The sequence below is a fragment of the Ambystoma mexicanum genome, chromosome 2q (genome assembly GCF_040938575.1).
Source record: "Ambystoma mexicanum isolate Mex_15411 chromosome 2q, UKY_AmexF1_1, whole genome shotgun sequence".
Lineage (NCBI taxonomy): Eukaryota > Metazoa > Chordata > Amphibia > Caudata > Ambystomatidae > Ambystoma > Ambystoma mexicanum.
In genome coordinates this window covers 1,272,719,486-1,272,740,833 of record NC_090924.1, presented here as the reverse complement: position 1 = coordinate 1,272,740,833, position 21,348 = coordinate 1,272,719,486, and the positions used below count along the sequence as shown (strand labels likewise).

The window sequence follows — 21,348 nt, the reverse complement described above, 5'->3', positions numbered from 1 at the left end:
CTCGTGCAAGAAAGGCATTTTTGATGCAATGACAGGCTTCCTGCCTTTAATTGCCCCAAACTACCTTTTCCAGGTGATTCGGTATTTCCTCGCAGCTTCCTGTGTTAAGAGTCAGCTTGCACCATCTGTTGATGTTTGTGAAACTCTTGAATTGTCCCATGTTTTTGATGCTGTCAGTCATGATCTATTTCTAGTACGGCAATCCCAATTGGGGAATGGAAGGGGGATGGGGGGAGAGGGTAAGGGGCTCACCGCCGGCACGCTCAGCAAAACAATGTCCATGGCGGACTGTGCCTGAAGGGGCCTCCTCCACACTCTCTTCCGCGTTCCGGCGCACTCTTTCTCTTCAGGCGGTGTCCCGTTGCTATGGTGACGCTGCCTTCACTGCCTCTCCTGGGTGCGTAGCATTTTGAGGTATGGCTGGAAGGATCTCCGAACAGCTTCAAGAATAAGGAATGGGATGAGGAAGGGGGAAATTGAGGTAACCCAAAGTTCCTCTCAGTGATTCATAAATCCTATGTTAAGATTTAGCCCCAGGCTCAAAGAGATTAGTCATTTCAAACGCCTGAGCTCCTATAAGTGGTGATGACGTGTGTCTTGCATAGGCTTGAGGTTGTACAAGCATATAATGGTGTTTGGCCATTTGAGACTACAGCAACGCAATGTTTGTCAGTGAGTGGGATTTGCCTCCATTAGTTTACTAATAATATCAGCATTTATAGCACCTATGGCTGGATTCCTCCCCTGAAAGAAATGGTGTTCCTATTGATAATAGGAACTCCCGTCCCCTGCACACCTTTAGGTATTGGAAAATATCCAAACAATTTTCTATCAATTAATTGATTTTTCTGACAAAGTTCTAAATTTTAGTGTCTATGCACTCTACTTATTCAAGATCCCAACCAAGAATGGAGGAAATGATAATTTTAATTATAGAAGAACAATTCAGTCAAAAAGGATTTTACATTCTCGAAATTTTATGTGTAATTAGAATTTGGAAACAAAAAGAATTTTTTAGCACATAGGAGTTTTATTCACTCCTTATTCAACAAACACTTAATAGTAATATTTCACCAACAATCAAACAAATTAGTATCTAAGAGCTCTACGCGTTTCGAGAGTTTAACTCTCTTCTTCAGGAGCAGTAATTTGTGAATATACAATTCAAAACAATATTTTTCTTGTGACACCGTTTCATAGACAACAATACATTTTCAAAAACAATAATAATTTGCAAACAATCGTTCTTTGTGTCTTGTATCAAATTTTTTGTTGGGGAATTAAGGAGACGTCATCCTATGGCATGTTTGTTCTTGTACTGGTGCTCTGTGAATAGTATTAACATGTGTTAGTGAGGTTTTATTTAATTAAGGCGATTTATTTGTACAATTCTAATATTCGCCAAATTCCTACTTGCTCACTGACATGTAATGTTCCCAGAATGCACTGGCTTCACAAAACTTAGAGACTCAGGTCCGTAGATCCCTACAAAGGTAGGTATAGTATGTGTAAATATTCCCCTTGTTCTATTTCTCTAGGCACTATGCATTATATTTTCATATTCAAGTTTGGTCAAAAACTAACCATTCAGTTCTATTTCATGTGATACGAAGGTGTAATACGAGGATGTGGTCTAAAAGTCAATGCGCGTTGACCGCAAGTCTTTCTTTATTTGGCAATGTGTCACCGGTTGCGGTTCGTTAGTTCATGTCTCTACAAATAAGTGGAAATTGTGTCAGTATTTACGTGATTAAATGTTCTGTAATATGGGAACAATTTTAGCAAAAGTACTCACTTAGTCGTGTGCGTGAAAACGAGCCAGTCGGCATCCTTTTTCTTCCTGTATTCGCGAAAGCAAGGCGGTTGCATAGCAACTCTGCCTTAAATTATCATGTGATCTCGTTCACGTGATGTTGAAGGCTACTAAAGGATGTTGGGAAATGTAGTGCCCAGTTTCCCTATTCTATCATTAATGATCTAGTCCTTATGATTCTATGGGCCTCATTACGACCCTGGCGTTAAGGGTTTAACGGCGCCGTAAAAGGTGTCGGCGCCGTTAAAACCTTAACGCCTGATTACGAGTTCCCTTTGCGGGACCCGACCTTAACGCCTGCTTTTAGCAGGCGTTAAAGTAGGGTGCCGCAAAGGGACCTTGGTGCTAAGTACGGTGCCGCAATTTGCAGCACCGTACTTAGCGCCTTCCCCATTCCCATTGAGCCCTATGGGGCAAAAATGGGAATGGGGAAGGGCCCATGGTGAATGGGGAATTACCGCCCCGCCAACCTTGTAATGGGGCGGTAATTCCGCCATTCACCATGGTGGACCCCGGCATGGACCATGGTGCTAATAGCACCATGGTTTAGCGCCGGGGTTGTAATGAGACCCTCTGTGTTTTGTCACATATAGTAATTGTTTGCCGCAGATTGTTATTCCATAATTTCACAACGTAATTTACTCATATATTTTGCATGTTACAAACCATTATCACATCATGTATTTACCAAGTGACAGTTGTGTCTTCTCTTTGCACCAATCTTAATGGTAGTTATACATTTGTAATGAATATGACAAATTCATCAATTCCAATAATTCAAATCATGCCCAGTTCTATCTCAATTGTTCTTATAATCATATCAAGTTCTGTATTCTTTCATTATAAGAATACACTCAATGAGAATTCTTCATTCATCCCTTTTGGTTCCAGGGCATCCAGTTTGTGCACCCAGAACATTTCTCTGCAGGAAAGAATTTCTTGCAGGTGGCCTCCCCTTGCGGGTCTGGTTATTATTTCTAAGACTACAAATTTCAATTGTGAAATAGTATGGTGTTGATCTCTGAAGTGTCTGGTAACTGGAGATTTTATATTTCCAGTTCTGATGTTCGATTTGTGTTCGGAGATCCGGTCTTTCACACATCTTAGTGTCTGGCCAACATAATATTTGCCACATGGGCAAATAAATCCATATATGGCACATTTTCTTATGGAGGTGCCCTTTTGTACATTGTTGCATTGACTGCAATTCAAGCATGGGAATGTTCCTTTCTTTGGTTTGCACAAGAAACGTTGTTGTGTTGTATTTGTTTGTTCAGCTTTCACTAATGAATCTCTTAGATTTCTTCCTCTGTTGTATGCCATTAATGGTGGTTTATGGAATAGAGTGCAGAGTTGTGGATCCATTCTAGTGATTTTCCAATTCTTTTGTAATATTCTTTTGATATGTGCACTTTTTGTGGAATACTGTGACAAATAAATCAATGGAGCGCTGTCTTTCTCTGGTTTGTGCTGTTGGGTAAGAAGGTCTGTTCTTTTTTTCATTGAGCATTTCTCTTTTGCCTCTGATAGGATCCTCTCCATTCAAATCGCAAGATCTGTTCATTCTCTGCATCTTGGTATGTGTATTCTTTGGAAACAATACGTTTAATTCTTTGAAGTTGACTTAGGGGTAAGTTCTTTTTCAGGTGTTGTGGGTGGTGGCTTGTGAAGAATAGGCTGTTGTTGACATCTGTGGGTTTCCTGAAAATCGTTGTTTGTAATTTGCCATTTTCTGGAAAAATCCTCATGTCTAAGAAATTTACAGATGGGAAACCTATTTCAAGAGTGAATTGGATCTGATTGTTGCATTGATTCAAGTATTCTAAGAAACGTTTTAATTCTTCTTCTGTTCCTTTCCAAATTGCAAAAATATCGTCTATGTACCGCCACCATATGGCAAGTTGGGTTTGACCATCTTGGATTTTCTAGTATGTATTGTGTTTCAAAATAAAACATAAAGGTATTTGCATAGACTGGGGCCATGGCTGACCCCATCGAAGTCCCAGACGTTTGTAAATAATATTTACCTTGGAACCTGAAATAGTTATTGTTCAATATCATTTTAGCCAGTTTGATGGCAAATATTTTATTAGATGGAAAATATTCTTGTTTCAGTAATAGCCATTCTAAGGCCTCAAGGCCTTCCTCATGTGGTATCGAAGTGTATAGGGACTGTACATCTAATGTGAACAGAATCCAATTATATTCCACTTGATTCATTGTGTTTAGAATATTCAGGAAGTGGGTGGTGTCTCTCAAGTATGTTGAGGTTGATTGAACAATAGGTTGAAGTAATTTATCAAAGTATCTTGACAAGGGGTCAAAGACACTATCTGTTGCTGCTACGATTGGTCTAAATGGGGGATCTGTAAGATTTTTGTGGACTTTTGGCAGTCCGTAGAACACTGGTTATATTGGATTCCTATTGATCAAAAAATCTTTAGTTTTTTCAGTTATCCACTTCCCTTCATTGATTGGGTTGCTTTGGTAGGATCATGATCTAGGACCATATAAGTACTGGTATTTTCAAGAAGGGATAGACAACCTTGTTTGTATAAAGTTGAATCCATTATGACAACTGCGCCTCCTTTGTCGGCTGGTTTGATTTCAATCATTCTATCCTCTGATAATTCTTTTAGGATTCTATGTTGATGTCTTCGAAGGTTTTTATTCTTACTGTCCCTGTATTTTATGGATCTTAGATGTTTTTTCATTCTCATCTCAAACAAGTTCAATGTAGCGTTATTGACATTTGGATTAAATTAACTTTTCGCTCTCATTTCCAGGGTGTCAAAGGTCACTGATCTTTCTTGTATCGGCGGAATAGAGTCAAAGAAAATCTTTAGTTTCATTTTCCTGATGAGTTTGAAAAGATTCACTTCCTCGTTAAATAGATTAGTGAAATTTGTTGGTACAAAGGACAGACCTAAACTTAGGAGATCCAGTTGTTGTTTAGAAAAAGATTTTTAGGAAATATTGATAATCAAGTTAGATTTTTCTTTTTGCTCCTTAGGTATCTTCCTTCCTCTTCGCACTCGTCGTTACCTAACAAAAGGAACAGTTTCTAATTGGATTTCTTCTGTATGTATGTTTGGGGTTGTTGTTGACCCTGTGCTGGTTCCTGGTGCTGTTGATGGTGCCGGTGTTTGACGACTGGGAGTTGGGTCTTTTCCTTCACTTGAAGGGTCGCTTGAGGGGTCTGTGCTTTTACTACCCCTTCTTGGTGTTTTTGAAGGTTGCGGCTTCTGTTTGCTGTTCTGGAATTGTTGGTTTTGTTGATGGTAATATTCCTGCCAGGTGTAAACTATATCTCTTGAATAGTCCAATGTATCTCTACGGTATTTGCATATCTTCCTTTGCTCGATATCTTTCTTGTATGAGTCTAATTTTTAATTGGTGAGAGCCAAGATATTTTTGAGTTCAGCCACTGATGTCAACGAAACTAATTGGTCTTTTAATTCTGCTATTTCTGAGTCCAATTTGGTAAGTGAAGAGGCCAATTCTTCTATTGTGAGAAGGATTAGGTTTAATGAGCACTTATTTAAGATGCGTTCCCATCTCGCTACAAAATCACTATTGTCTTTACACAGTGTTGGTTTGAGGTAGATGCGTAAGCCTCTAGGAATTTTTTGTGATTTGTAATATTATGTTCAGGTGGTTGCGTGTAATTTCTGTGCAATTTCTCTTCTCTTCCTCCCCTGCAATTATCACTCAATGTATAATACGCAAATTATCAACCTTGGTAGGATGAAGGGCTGAGTCGGGAGACAGTGATTTACCCCTGGGCTATCCAGCAATAAGGCTGCCTGGCTCTGTGTTTTTTCTCTTGCATGCAATGTTTTCTATGCTTGACTGCCTGAATTGTTTGCGCCTCGAAACACTTGTGTATAGGCACGTTGTAAATGCCATATCATATCATATCATTGTTCCTGACATGCCTGGTCTGAACTGTTGCGTAATATTACAAAGGCTTTGAAAAGTTAAAAATGAGGCCGTTCCTCTCATCTTCTACCTGACGTGAGGCCAGTCAGTCACAGCCCCGACTTCAAGTGCACATCAGGGTTGTCAAAGTCCTCTTCCTAGTCTATAAAGCCCTTAAAAGTTTGCCCTCTCAACCCGCAAAAAAGAATGTACCAGCACACTTCCCTCTGTCCATGATTATCCAAAGAAGGCATTCTTCTTCTCGTCCAGTGATGAAATCATTAGCTCTAAGGAGATAGGCCAGCCTCCATCATCAGCCTGACTGTAGAACACATTGCCACTGGCCTAGGATAAGCCGAAGATCCCCAGACACCCCAAAATAATGACCAACACATACCCCACCACACAACTACACCGATCCCTCCATTAGGAACCCCCATGACAGAAAACAGATATTCCACCAAGGATTTCCATTGCGATAGGTAGAACTCCCCCACCAATTCCAGAGAGGTGTGTAGCACTCCTCTGTCTAGAGCCAAAGAAAGATGTGCCTCCTCTCTGCTGAGCGCCATCAGGCCCCGATCCGGCACTCCTGGCCCTTAGGAGATATGTTTAACCCCCAAAGGTCTTCAGCTGAGGGCATCAAGTAGCAATTCAGTTTGCATTGTGTGCTCTACAAGTAGAATAACCATGGACATAGCACACTGACCCCCTTTCCTTCTGTTTTATGCAGCTTTCTGTGATGAGGACCTCGACAACCTACTTAAGGAGTTTGATGAGGCGATCATGGACTTTGACCGCGGCCCTTGTCAGTACGAGGAACACCTGGAGCAGCTGAAGCGGCGGAACGTGCCCAGTATCTGTGACAGCGGCATTGATGAGTCGGAAAGTGAGTATTAATGGAATTCTCCCGTTACTTACAGGAGCAATTATGTGACTGCATTGGGTCAACATGAACTGGCGCTGGTTTAAGATCTTTTCACTACCAGTTACACAGGCCGGACTGCAAATTCCTCATAAATGATGTGAGATTAGGGGAAGAGCAGTTTCCAGGATTCATGTCGTATTAGTTGAAGTGCCATTTTGGACCCCCCGCACCCCCCTTTCAGATGCAGAGGATCCAGATTTCAGAAGAAGCCGAAATTCGTCCGCTTCAGGTGGAAACGAGTCATAGCATATTCTGGGCTCTTTGGAAATGCGCCCACATGCCAACAACCCAACATGAATTCTGGATGAAGCAATGCGTGCTATCCCAATTATGACTATCATGTTGGGAATAAAGGGTGAGTTTTCTGGACTGACACTGCGGACTCACCCACCACCAAGAGGATCTATGTCCGAAGGCTCCTTACAAAATGCTGCCCTTGCGGATTCCAGGCAGCATCGCCACGGTAGGCCTTTTATAACTGGCCCTCTGTTTGTCATTGGAGTGAACTATTTCCAGTCCTGATTTTAAGCCAACAGCACTTTGAATGCTGGGAGTTGCACTTCTGCATAGTGTACAAGGCCACACATAAACTGTGCTTTTGGCTAAAAACTAGACCTGGATGTAGGAAACACTATTAACATGTGTCCAGGTGGCAGACACGTGATTGGTTTATGGTAAGCCTGGTGTTTTTTGCTGATGTCATTCACCTCCCTCATTTATCAATTTTTGCAATCGATTTATCCTCCAGATAGCATCATTATAGCATTAAAACCGGATCCAGTGGGCTGGATCGGGTCTTATCGGCCCTGGGCCTGTGTTAGGCCAGATTGGGTCTTAAGGCTATTAGCACCCCGGGTTTCCGATAAATATACTGCCTAAAGATGGCGGCCATGGATATGGAAGGCGGGGCTCCATGCACAGCCTCTTTCATTTCCATGGCAGCCACTGAGCGGCAGCAGAAGCATTGCAGCTGTGGCCCCTCTGCCACCAACGAAAAGAGGTAAGTGGGGCAGGGGGAGGAGGGAACAGTAAAAACAAAAGATAAGGGAGAGTGGGGCCAAGATGGTGCTGTGGGGTGGGGGAAGCAGCCTCCAGGTTCCGTGGAACGCTGGCTGCGCTCAGAGGTTTCAGCCCGCGATCCGTGGTCCTGATTGGCAGCACCCCTCTCCCCCCGCCCCGGGTGCTAATATGAAATCTGTGCCTTGGCCACTCGAATTCTTTAATTTCTCACCCAATAAGTGGATTGACACCTGATTTTCTATTTAAAAGGAGTGGCCTTCATTCTGGATGGCTCCCAGCCTCTAAGCGCCCACATGTTTCGCAAGGAATCACAAGAAGTTAAGGCAATTTTTTCGGAACCACACAATTTAGCCCGCTTGTTAGTTATGGAGTAGAATTCGGTTCACCTGGAAGCAGAGTGCAAAATATATCCCCTGGACATGTGAAACTGGCCCACAGAGCATCAGCCAAAATCACTGCCGTTTCAGGGGGATCTCAATGTACAGTTCATTCAGAAATATGATGAGTGTGTCTAATACTGGGATCTGCAACCTGCGGCTCGTTAGATGGTTGGTACTACAACTCCCATGATCCCTCGCCATTGACTATGCCGACTAGGACTGATGAAAGTTGTAGTCCAAAAATGTTTGCGACCTAAAGGTTACTGACCCCGGCTCTAGGACCACCTTGTGTATAAGTGTGGGTTAAACCCACAGCTCCCTATTGTTGTCTGGGAATCCTCCCTTACAAGGCTGCCCAAATGTGTTTTGGTGCATTGGAGCTTGTATAGACCAAGCAGAAAACACAAGGGATGTTCTACTAGTTCATTAGAAAACCTCAATTGAAACTAATGGACACCATTGGATAATAGCAATTGCAATGAATTCCCCAGTTCCAGCTATGTTTTTCTCCAAATCCATGCCTGCTGTAACATAATTGGGTAGAAAGCACGTATAATTGCCTGGCTGCAGTGGAGAAGGTCCGGTAAGGAGCATGCATGTCACCTGAAGTGGCCAGAAGGTGTTCCCAATGGAACATGAAGGACTCTTAAGAGGAGTACACAATTGGCATTGCCCTCACGCCGTAATCAAGACCATTTTGTGAAAATAAACCATTGTCACTTGGAGTACCCACTTCCTTAATTTGCCTCTTTAACATCTTGCCGATGAGTCTGATGCAAGGATATTTTCAGGTTCAGCCACACATTCCCTGATACCCTTTGGTCTGGTGCGCATTACAAATAATAAAACAAACAAACAAACAGAACCAGCGACAGGAAGAGAGCCCTGTTTTAAGATGTTTTATATCATAACCACTTTGGCACATTTGCGCTAGGTGTGTTTTTTATCAGTTCTGATGGTCTGCCGTGCTTATGTTTTGTTTTTCACTGTGATCACCAAACTTGGACACAGCCTAGGACGGCAGCAGGCTGTGGAGGGTTTTGCTTTTGTGCTACTTATAAGTGTCCCTGCCAGCCTCGAACTCCCTAGGACCTATCCATGCTTGTTGGGCGGTCGCTGTGAGTCGGCTTTCTAATCACCCCTGCTTCTCCCTGCAGTACTGGAGGTTGTGGGGTTGCTGGTTGTGGCACATTAGTGATCTCTTCTTATCTGAGCTGTAGGCTATCGGGGATGTGGTTGCGCAGGTGGGAATCAGTTTCCTCCAGCACTGGGTGTGGTCCCATAGGGATCTGTCTTCCGCCCCTGCTTTTTGACATTCATATCAAACCTGTACATGGGTAAGGTTCATAGTAGGAGTCGCTCTGCCAGAACTAAGCTGACTACACACATATTGGCTGAATGGAAATTACAGGGCCAGTCTTATTAAATATAAAGTACTTTTTGAGGCATTCAAATGATCTATGCGATCCAATAGTCTTACCCTGGATCTATCCAGGACGGACCTCCTTCTGGTGAATGAAGGCCAGGCTGACCTTTTATGTAACAGTCTTCTTGCATCTCCGTTGCTGACGTCCATCATTAACCCTACTGCCAAGAAGAGTAAAACCTGGGCTCTGCCCTCAGCAGGCGTGCACGTTAGTTCCCCGGTTCCAACGTTACCAGTGTTATTATTACCTGTGCCATCATTGGAGCGTGGATGCACTTCTGTAATGTTCCCTTTCTGGTGCGACCAAGGAGACGCTCACCTGCATGCAAGTCTTGCTGATCCCACAGGACAGTGTTGTCATGAACATATCTCCCCAATCCTGCAAAGACTGCTCCGACCATTGGATACCTTTTTGACCCCCTTCCCTTGCTTCTTGAAGCACTTCAAGGAGTCACTCCCAGATTTATTTGTAACAAGATGGTGCGCTTCTGTGCTAATTTTCCTCTCGGGACCAAAGCGCATTGACTGTTCCTCAGTTCAAATGTATCAGATCCCTTGGCTGCTTCTTCCAAGCTCGGACAGCTGGGCTTTGGAACCTCCTGCATGAAGAGGTCAGGCACTCTAGTGGCCTGATGTCCTTCAGACGTCTGATCAAGACTCTGGTCTTTTAGCTTCCCTGTCCTTTGCCCCCCCCCCCCCCACAGCTGCACGTTCTGTTAATATCTTGTAAAGCCAAGGCACTTACCAACATTGTGGTCTCACAGCCACGAGACTTGTCTGGACGGTGTTGTGTTATGCCTCTACCAAGAGTATATTGACATTAGTATGCAGAGGAATGGAAAATGGCTTCAGAAGAGGGAAAGGGTGAGGGTGTGACGAGTTATAAAAACACAACATTGTGCATGTCATTTACATTTACTCAGTTTCCAGCCTGGTTGTTTGCACAACATTAAGGATTAATGTTAGATGTGTAGATCCATAAATCAATCGATTGATTACTGGATCTATAGCTAGATGCATAGATGCATAGAATCTGAAACTTGCCTTGGCCTATGGTATTCGGCAAATTCCTGCACGACACACACAAGCAGGCAGATGTCACTGAAGTATTCATGGACTCATTTTCCTTGTATACAGAATTCATGCACATAACATTCTTGGTCACAGAGTTTATGTATCCCAAATGCATGTCCACTGAATTCATGCATGCACGCATATCTCATGCAAACATAATTCGTGCACACAAAATGCATGCCAACATACTTTATAAATGCAGAATTCATGCACACACATTTAATGCATACAGTAATAATTCATGTATTTCCAGCAGTAAGTCCTGCTTTCCATACCTTCGACCACTGATCCACAACATGTCTTTACAGCCAACTTGTGAGGTCCATGTGTTGACCTGAGAGATGGGTCAATTGCTGCATTGTCCATGTGCTTGTAAGATGGTCACCAAAGCCGGAGTAGCACCGGCGACCCACAGCCTCTTTATGGGTTTGCGGTCTCACCTGGACAGGAGGAATCAGGTTCAGGATTCTTACACCTGGTCTTTGTTGTCTGCAGGTGCCAGCACGTCTCCAGGAAGCAGTTTAAACAGCAGCGAAGAGAACCTAACCACCCAGGCGGCACCGCCAACTTCCAAAGGTAAGCGAGAGGCCAGCCAAGGCTGTGCACTGGCAATGCCATATTGTAGCTAGGCAGATATGTATTTAAAAAGGGGTGCGTTCATGAATCACTGACATCGTATACCCAAAACACAGATACCTACTGCCACTATACAATGTGCCCCAGGCGAAGCCTGCATTTATTCTGAGTGAACACACTAGGGCCGTGGGGAAAGAGCAGTTACCTTGAATGGAAGGTTTCGTACAAGTTTCATATTTACATCTTTATTCCAAAGCCCCTCCTATTTTCACGGCTATTGCACCACTGTTCACCTTCACTGCTATTGTTCCTGTGCACTGACCCTTCTACAGGCATTCGCCACCGCCTCTCTTCAGTTTGTCCGCCCCTCCTTCCCATCTGCATCATTGGCTCACATTTTTTCCCATAATCCCTCACACCGACTTTACACTTTTCTAGCCCTTCCTGATCCTCCTATTTCATTCCCTTTATTAACCAATTAGAATGCGGGACAGAAAGAAATATAAAATGGCGGGCAGCTTCAGAAACCTTTTAAAGCAAAGACATTGAGTACTACAATTGGGTGGAAGCACGTTAAGTGGAAGACAATTTGTCCCCTGTTCACCTGGACCTCACTCCCCTCCGCAGCCCTGTCACACCCCAGAGAAGTCTCCAGTGGCTGCCAGAATGATACCTGAGCTGAAAATGAGTGTTGAAGGAGGGGTGTGGAAAGGGCTGGCCAAAGAGGACAATTCTGTGAGTGCTCCCACTGGTGTCCTATGCATCAATTTTCGAGAGCAGTGTACAAAACTCCAATCTCGCTTGTTACCCGAGGGCTGATACTCCAGACTAGTGGTATTCAAACGTTGTTAGGCCGAGCCCCCCTTGAGTAAAGTTTGTATTGCAGAGCCCCCTTTGGGTAAAAAATATTGCTGCTGGGCCCCCCTTTGATGTCTTTCTGCTTATATTTTCATTTCAAATCAGTCACCGTACTGCCTTCTGGAAGAGCCTCACAACCCCCCACCATCCCCCAGACACCTTTTTGGCCCCCAAAGGAGGCCAGCCCCACAGTTTGAAGACCACCACTGTAGACGGTGTTGATGAACTCCAGATATCTCAGTAGAAGAGCAAAAAGTATTACTAACTTAATTAGCCACATTCTGGAGCGGACACCCATCCAACGGCGGCTAGGGTGTGGTGGTCATCCATTGCATGGCCAGGAAGGTTTAGCAGTGGAGACCCATCCAACGGTGGCTAGGGTGTGGTGGTCATCCATTGCATGGCCAGGAAGGTTTAGCAGTGGAGACCCATCAAACGGCGGCTAGGGTGTGGTGGTCATCCATTGCATGGCCAGGAAGGTTTAGCAGTGGAGACCCATCCAACAGCGGCTTCGGGGTGGTGGTCATCCATTGCATGGCCAGGAAGGTTTAGCAATGGGGACCCATCCAACGGCGGCTAGGTTGTGGTGGTCATCCATTGCATGGCCAGGAAGGTTTAGCAGTGGAGACTCATCCAACGGCGGCTAGGGTGTGGTGGTCATCCATTGCATGGCCAGGAAGGTTTAGCAGTGGAGACCCATCAAACGGCGGCTAGGGTGTGGTGGTCATCCATTGCATGGCCAGGAAGGTTTAGCAGTGGAGACCCATCCAACAGCGGCTTCGGGGTGGCGGTCGTCCATTGCATGGCCAGGAAGGTTTAGCAATGGGGACCCATCCAACGGCGGCTAGGTTGTGGTGGTCATCCATTGCATGGCCAGGAAGGTTTAGCAGTGGAGACTCATCCAACGGCGGCTAGGGTGTGGTGGTCATCCATTGCATGGCCAGGAAGGTTTAGCATTGGAGACCCATCCAACGGCGGCTAGGGTGTGGTGGTAATCCATTGCTTGGCCAGGAAGGTTTAGCAATGGGGACCCATCCAACGGCAGCTAGGGTGTGGTGGTCATCTATTGCATGGCCAGGAAGGTTTAGCAGTGGAGACCCTTCCAACGGCGGCTAGGGGGTGGTGGTCATCCATTGCATGGCCAGGAAGGTTTAGCAGTGGAGACCCATCCAACGGCGGCTAGGGTGTGGTGGTCATCCATTGCTTGGCCAGGAAGGTTTAACAGTGGACATCATTCCAACGATGGCTAGGGTGTGGTGGTCATCCATTGCATGGCCAGGAAGGTTTAGCAGCAGACACGTCACTTGTGGCTACATTCACAATCCCCTCGGATTCTTTTTGACTCAGACCCAAAAAGCAAAGGGTAACATTGAAACAGCTGCCGCCCCAGTTGTGCCACATGACCCGTCTTTTTCAGGAGGGATGCGCAAGAAATTAATTAGCACAAGCGTGAAGCCCACATGCAGAACCTACAACAAACCAGCTAACAAGTCACTTTAACTGGTTAGTCCTGACCCACTCAACAAGAAACATTAAACCGACGACTTGCAAGCTACCCCTCAAATGACATGCCTAAATGCTTTGATCTACAATGTAACTGGTCAGCTGTAACCACTACAACAGAAAGGTCAATTGCACAGCCCAAACACCCAGCTGAGAGCGCCCAGAAGCCTTCACAAGCCGGCATAGAAAGAGCTCCCAGGTTTCACAAAACAGCAGGTTCTTAACTCCTATACTGCGACCAAGCTTTTGTTTGAAAAATGTTGAATTTTATAATGTCCATGCCGCTGGTGAAAGCCAACAAGAATTGGGATCATATCCAGCAACGTGAATGACTGAGGGTTGAGAAACAGTTTGAAAGCACATATGGCTGAAAACTAAAGGTGATGAAAAGTGAAACTGCATTTAACAAAAAAGAAGCAAAAAGTAAAAATCACCAGGAGAAAGTTGTCTGGTGGTTGCATTGGTGGGGAGAAGGGGGAAAGAGCGAGGGGGGCTTATAAAAGTACATTTGTAAAAACGACACAAGTTTTCGGAGAAAGGGTCAGCAGGGTAAAATTGAGCCAGCAGGTGCTGTCCCGCTGTTATAATGTTAGCAGAGAAAAGAATGACTACAGGGTTGGGGAAGCCCAGGGCTGCAACTGGCGGCTCTAGAGATTCGTTTAGACCACTCCCATCATCCCTCACCAACTCCCACCACCCCTCACCAACTCCCACCATCCCTCAACAACTCCCATCATCCCTCACCAACTCCCACCACCCCTCACCAACTCCCATCATCCCTCACCAACTCCCACCACCCCATACCAACTCCCACCATCCCTCAACAATTCCCATCATCCCTCAACAACTCCCATCACCCCTCACCAATTCCCATCACCCCTCACCAACTCCCATCACCCCTCACCAACTCCCATCATCCCTCACCAACTCCCATCATCCCTCACCAACTCCCACCACCCCTCATCAACTCCCACCACCCCTCAACAATTCCCATCATCCCTCAACAACTCCCATCACCCCCTCACCAATTCCCATCACCCCTCACCAACTCCCATCACCCCTCACCAACTCCCATCATCCCTCACCAACTCCCACCACCCCTCACCAACTCCCACCATCCCTCAACAATTCACATCATCCCTCAACAACTCCCATCACCCCTCACCAATTCCCATCACCCCTCACCAACTCTCATCACCGCTCACCAACTCCCATCACCCTCACCAATTCCCATCACCCCTCACCAATTCCCATCATCCCTCACCAATTCCAATCATCCTTCACCAATTCCCATCATCCCTCACCAATTCCCATTATCCTTGACCAATTCCCATCATCCCTCACCAATTCCCATCACCCCTCACCAATTCCCATCATCCCTCACCAGTTCCAATCATCCTTCACCAATTCCCATCATCCCTCACCAATTCCCATCATCCTTCACCAATTCCCATCATCCCTCACCAATTCCCACCACCCCTCACCAATTCCCATCATCCCTCACCAATTCCCATTATCCCTCAGCAACTCCCATCATCCCTCAGCAACTCCCATCATCACTCACCAATTCCCATCATCCTTCACCAATTCCCATCATCCTTCACCAATTCACATCATCCCTGAGCAACTCGCATCTTTCCTCAGCAACTCCCATCATCCCTCACCAATTCCCATCATCCTTCACCAATTCCCATCATCCTTCACCAATTCCCATCATCCTTCACCAATTCCCATCATCCCTCAGCAACTCCCATCATCCCTCAGCAACTCCCATCATCCCTCAGCAACTCCCATCATCCCTCAGCAACTTCCATCACCCCTGACCAAATCACATCACCACCGACCAACTCCCATCATCCCTAACCAACTCCCATCATCCCTCACCAACTCCCATCACCCCACACCAACTCCCATCACCCCTCACCAATTCCCATCATCCCTCAGCAATTCCAATCATCCCTCAGCAACTCCCATCATCCCTCAGCAACTCCCATCATCCTTCAACAATTCCCATCATCCTTCACCAATTCCCATCATCCTTCACCAATTCCCATCATCCCTCACCAATTCCCATCATCCCTCGTCAACTCCCATCATCCCTCAGCAACTCCCATCATCCCTCAGCAACTCCCATCACCCCTCACCAACTCCAATCACCCCTCACCAACTCCCATCACCCCTGACCAACTCCCATCACCCCTCACCAACTCCCATCATCACTCACCAACTCCCATCACCCCTCACCAACTCCCATCACCCCTCACCAACTCCCATCATCACTCACCAACTCCCATCATCCCTCACCAACTCCCGTCACCCCTGACCAACTCCCATCATCCCTCAGCAACTCCCATCATCCCTCAGCAACTCCCATCATCCCTCAGCAACTCCCATCACCCCTGACCAACTCCCATCACCACCGACCAACTCCCATCATCATTCACCAACTCCCATCACCCCTCACCAACTCCCATCACCCCTCACCAACTCCCATCATCACTCACCAACTCCCATCATCCCTCACCAACTCCCGTCACCCCTGACCAACTCCCATCATCCCTCAGCAACTCCCATCATCCCTCAGCAACTCCCATCATCCCTCAGCAACTCCCATCACCCCTGACCAACTCCCATCACCACCGACCAACTCCCATCATCCCTCACCAACTCCCATCACCCCTGACCAACTCCCATCACCACCGACCAGCTCCCATCAACCCTGACCAACTCCCATCATCCCTCACCAACTCCCATCACCCCTCACCAACTCCCATCACCCCTCACCAACTCCCATCACCCCTCATCAACTCCTATCATCCCTCACCAACTCCCACCATCCCTGACCAACTCCCATCAACCCTCACCAACTCCCATCATCCCTGACCAACTCCCGTCATCCCTAACCAACTCCCGTCATCCCTGACCAACTCCCATCATCCCTCACCAACTCCCACCATCCCTAACCAACTCCCGTCATCCCTGACCAACTCCCATCATCCCTCACCAACTCCCACCATCCCTCACCAACTCCCATCATCCCTCAACAACTCCCACCATCCCTCAGCAACTCCCATCATCCCTGTCCAACTCCCATCATCCCTCACCAACTCCCACCATCCTTGACCAACTCCCATCATCCCTCACCAACTCCCATCATCCCTTAGCAAAGACCATGCTGCTTAGAGCTGATGGGAGTTATAGTCCCAAATGTCTGGAGGGCCAAAGGTTGCAGTTCCCTAACTGTCTTGAGTAGGTTGTGTGCTGGGACAGAGAGATATCAGGGGGCAGCAGAGGGAAAAGACACCGTCACATGATATGCAGAAAGTAAAAAATCAACTCTCATCAACCCAGACCAACTCCCAACAACCCTCACCAACTCCCATCATCCCTCACCAACTCCCACCATCCCTGACCAACTCCCATCACCCCTCACCAACTCCCACCATCCCTCACCAACTCCCATCATCACTCACCAACTCCCATCATCCCTCACCAATTCCAATCATCCCTCAGCAACTCCCATCATCCCTCACCAAATCCCATCATCCCTCAGCAACTCCCATCATCCCTCAGCAACTCCCATCATCCCTCGCCAACTCCCATCATCCCTCACCAACTCCCATCATCCCTCGCCAACTCCCATCATCCCTGAACAACTCCCATCATCCCTCACCAACTCCCATCACCCCTGAACAACTCCCATCATCCCTGACCAGCTCCCATCAACCCTGACCAACTCCCATCATCCCTGACCAACTCCCATCAACCCTCACCAATTCCGGTCATCCCTGACCAACTCCCATCATCCCTCACCAACTCCCATCATCCCCCACCAACTCCCACCATCCCTGACCAACTCCCATCAACCCTCACCAACTCCCATCATCCCTGAACAACTCCCATCATCCCTCACCAACTCCCATCAACCCTCACCAACTCCTACCATCCCTGACCAACTCCCATCAACCCTCACCAACTCCCATCATCCCTGAACAACTCCCATCATCCCTCAGCAACTCCCATCATCCCTCAGCAACTCCCGTCACCCCTCACCAACTCCCGTCACACCTGAACAACTCCCATCATCCCTCACCAACTCCCATCACCCCTGACCAACTCCCATCACCCCTCACCAACTCCCATCACCCCTGACCAACTCCCATCATCCCTGACCAACTCCCATCAACCCTCACCAACTCCCGTCATCCCTGACCAACTCCCAACATCCCTCACCAACTCCCATCATCCCCCACCAACTCCCACCATCCCTGACCAACTCCCATCAACCCTCACCAACTCCCGTCATCCCTGACCAACTCCCGTCATCCCTCACCAACTCCCATAAAGCCTCACCAACTCCCATCATCCCTCACCAACTCCCTTCATCCCCCACCAACTCCCACCATCTCTGACCAACTCCCATCAACCCTCACCAACTCCCACCATCCCTGACCAACTCCCATCAACCCTCCCCAACTCCCATCATCCCTGAACAACTCCCATCATCCCTCACCAACTCCCATAAACCCTCACCAACTCCCATCATCTCTGACCAACTCCCGTCATCCCTGACCAACTCCCATCATCCCTCACCAACTCCCATCGTCCCTCACCAACTCCCACCATCCCTCAGCAACTCCCATCATCCCTCACCAACTCCCATCATCCCTCACCAACTCCCACCATCCCTCAGCAACTCCCATCATCCCTCACCAACTCCCATCATCCCTCACCAACTCCCACCATCCCTGTCCAACTCCCATCATCCCTCACCAATTCCCATAATCCCTCACCAATTCCCATAATCCCTCACCAACTCCCATCATCCCTCACCAACTCCCATCATCCCTCACCAACTCCCATCATCCCTCAGCAAAGACCATGCTGCTTAGAGCTGATGGGAGTTATAGTCCCAAATGTCTGGAGGGCCTATGGTTGCAGTTCCCTAACTGTCTTGGTTAGCTTGTGTGCTGGGACAGAGAGATATCAGGGGGGCAGCAGAGGAAAAAGACACCGTCACATGATATGCAGAAAGTAAAAAATCAACTCCCATCAACCCTGACCAACTCCCAACAACCCTCACCAACTCCCATCATCCCTCACCAACTCCCACCATCCCTGACCAACTCCCATCACCCCTCACCAACTTCCATCACCCCTCACCAACTCCCATCATCACTCACCAACTCCCATCATCCCTCACCAATTCCAATCATCCCTCAGCAACTCCCATCATCCCTCGCCAACTCCCATCATCCCTCAGCAACTCCCATCATCCCTCAGCAACTCCCGTCACCCCTCACCAACTCCCATCATCCCTCAGCAACTCCCATCATCCTTCAGCAACTCCCGTCACCCCTCACCAACTCCCGTCACCCCTGAACAGCTCCCATCATCCCTCACCAACTCCCATCACCCCTCACCAACTCCCATCACCCCTGACCAACTCCCATCATCCCTGACCAACTCCCATCAACCCTCACCAACTCCCGTCATCCCTGACCAACTCCCATCATCCCTCACCAACTCCCATCATCCCCCACCAACTCCCACCATCCCTGACCAACTCCCATCAACCCTCACCAACTCCCATCATCCCTGAACAACTCCCATCATCCCTCACCAACTCCCATCATCCCTCACCAACTCCCATCAACCCTCACCAACTTCCACCATCCCTGACCAACTCCCATCAACCCTCACCAACTCCCATCATCCCTGAACAACTCCCATCATCCCTCAGCAACTCCCATCATCCCTCAGCAACTCCCGTCACCCCTCACCAACTCCCGTCACCCCTGAACAACTCCCATCATCCCTCACCAACTCCCATCATCCCTCACCAACTCCCATCATCCCCCACCAACTCCCACCATCCCTGACCAACTCCCATCAACCCTCACCAACTCCCATCATCCCTGACCAACTCCCATCATCCCCCACCAACTCCCACCATCCCTGACCAACTCCCATCAACCCTCACCAACTCCCATCATCCCTGAACAACTCCCATCATCCCTCACCAACTCCCATCAACCCTCACCAACTCCTACCATCCCTGACCAACTCCCATCAACCCTCACCAACTCCCATCATCCCTGAACAACTCCCATCATCCCTCAGCAACTCCCATCATCCCTCAGCAACTCCCGTCACCCCTCATCAACTCCCGTCACCCCTGAACAACTCCCATCATCCCTCACCAACTCCCATCACCCCTGACCAACTCCCATCACCCCTCACCAACTCCCATCACCCCTGACCAACTCCCATCATCCCTAACTCCCATCAACCCTCACCAACTCCCGTCATCCCTGACCAACTCCCAACATCCCTCACCAACTCCCATCATCCCCCACCAACTCCCACCATCCCTGACCAACTCCCATCAACCCTCACCAACTCCCATCATCCCTGACCAACTCCCATCAACCCTCACCAACTCCCATCATCCCTGAACAACTCCCATCATCCCTCACCAACTCCCATAAACCCTCACCAACTCCCGTCATCCCTCACCAACTCCCGTCATCCCTCACCAACTCCCGTCATCCCTGACCAACTCCCGTCATCCCTCACCAACTCCCATCGTCCCTCACCAACTCCCACCATCCCTCAGCAACTCCCATCATCCCTCACCAACTCCCATCATCCCTCACCAACTCCCACCATCCCTCAGCAACTCCCATCATCCCTCACCAACTCCCATCCTCCCTCACCAACTCCCACCATCCCTGACCAACTCCCATCATCCCTCACCAATTCCCATAATCCCTCACCAATTCCCATAATCCCTCACCAACTCCCATCATCCCTCACCAACTCCCATCATCCCTCCACCAACTCCCATCATCCCTCAGCAAAGACCATGCTGCTTAGGGCTGATGGGAGTTATAGTCCCAAATGTCTGGAGGGCCTATGGTTGCAGTTCCCTAACTGTCTTGGGTAGGTTGTGTGCTGGGACAGAGAGATATCAGGGGGGCAGCAGAGGAAAAAGACACCGTCACATGATATGCAGAAAGTAAAAAATCAACTCCCATCAACCCTGACCAACTCCCAACAACCCTCACCAACTCCCATCATCCCTCACCAACTCCCCCATCCCTGACCAACTCCCATCACCCCTCACCAACTCCCATCACCCCTCACCAACTCCCATCATCACTCACCAACTCCCATCATCCCTCACCAATTCCAATCATCCCTCAGCAACTCCCATCATCCCTCGCCAACTCCCATCATCCCTCAGCAACTCCCATCATCCCCCAGCAACTCCCGTCACCCCTCACCAACTCCCATCATCCCTCAGCAACTCCCATCATCCCTCAGCAATTCCCGTCACCCCTCACCAACTCCCGTCACCCCTGAACAACTCCCATCATCCCTCACCAACTCCCATCACCCCTCACCAACTCCCATCACCCCTGACCAACTCCCATCATCCCTCACCAACTCCCGTCATCCCTGACCAACTCCCATCATCCCTCACCAACTCCCATCATCCCCCACCAACTCCCACCATCCCTGACCAACTCCCATCAACCCTCACCAACTCCCATCATCCCTGAACAACTCCCATCATCCCTCACCAACTCCCATCAACCCTCACCAACTCCCACCATCCCTGACCAACTCCCATCAACCCTCACCAACTCCCATCATCCCTGAACAACTCCCATCATCCCTCAGCAACTCCCATCATCCCTCAGCAACTCCCGTCACCCCTCACCAACTCCCGTCACCCCTGAACAACTTCCATCATCCCTCATCAACTCCCATCACCCCTCACCAACTCCCATCACCGCTCACCAACTCCCATCACCCCTGACCAACTCCCATCATCCCTGAC

The 21,348-nt window shown here is 48.1% G+C and overlaps 1 protein-coding gene across 1 annotated transcript in view; it reads left to right on the top strand.

Annotated features, from left to right (window-relative positions):
* Positions 1-21,348, top strand: part of LOC138570087 (regulator of cell cycle RGCC-like) — a 75,524-nt gene that overhangs the window by 40,505 nt on the left and 13,671 nt on the right. Inside the window, exons 2-3 of the mRNA XM_069648680.1 lie at positions 6,468-6,623; positions 11,058-11,138. Coding sequence (XP_069504781.1) covers positions 6,468-6,623; positions 11,058-11,138 — 237 coding nt within the window. The remainder of the gene's footprint in view (positions 1-6,467; positions 6,624-11,057; positions 11,139-21,348) is intronic.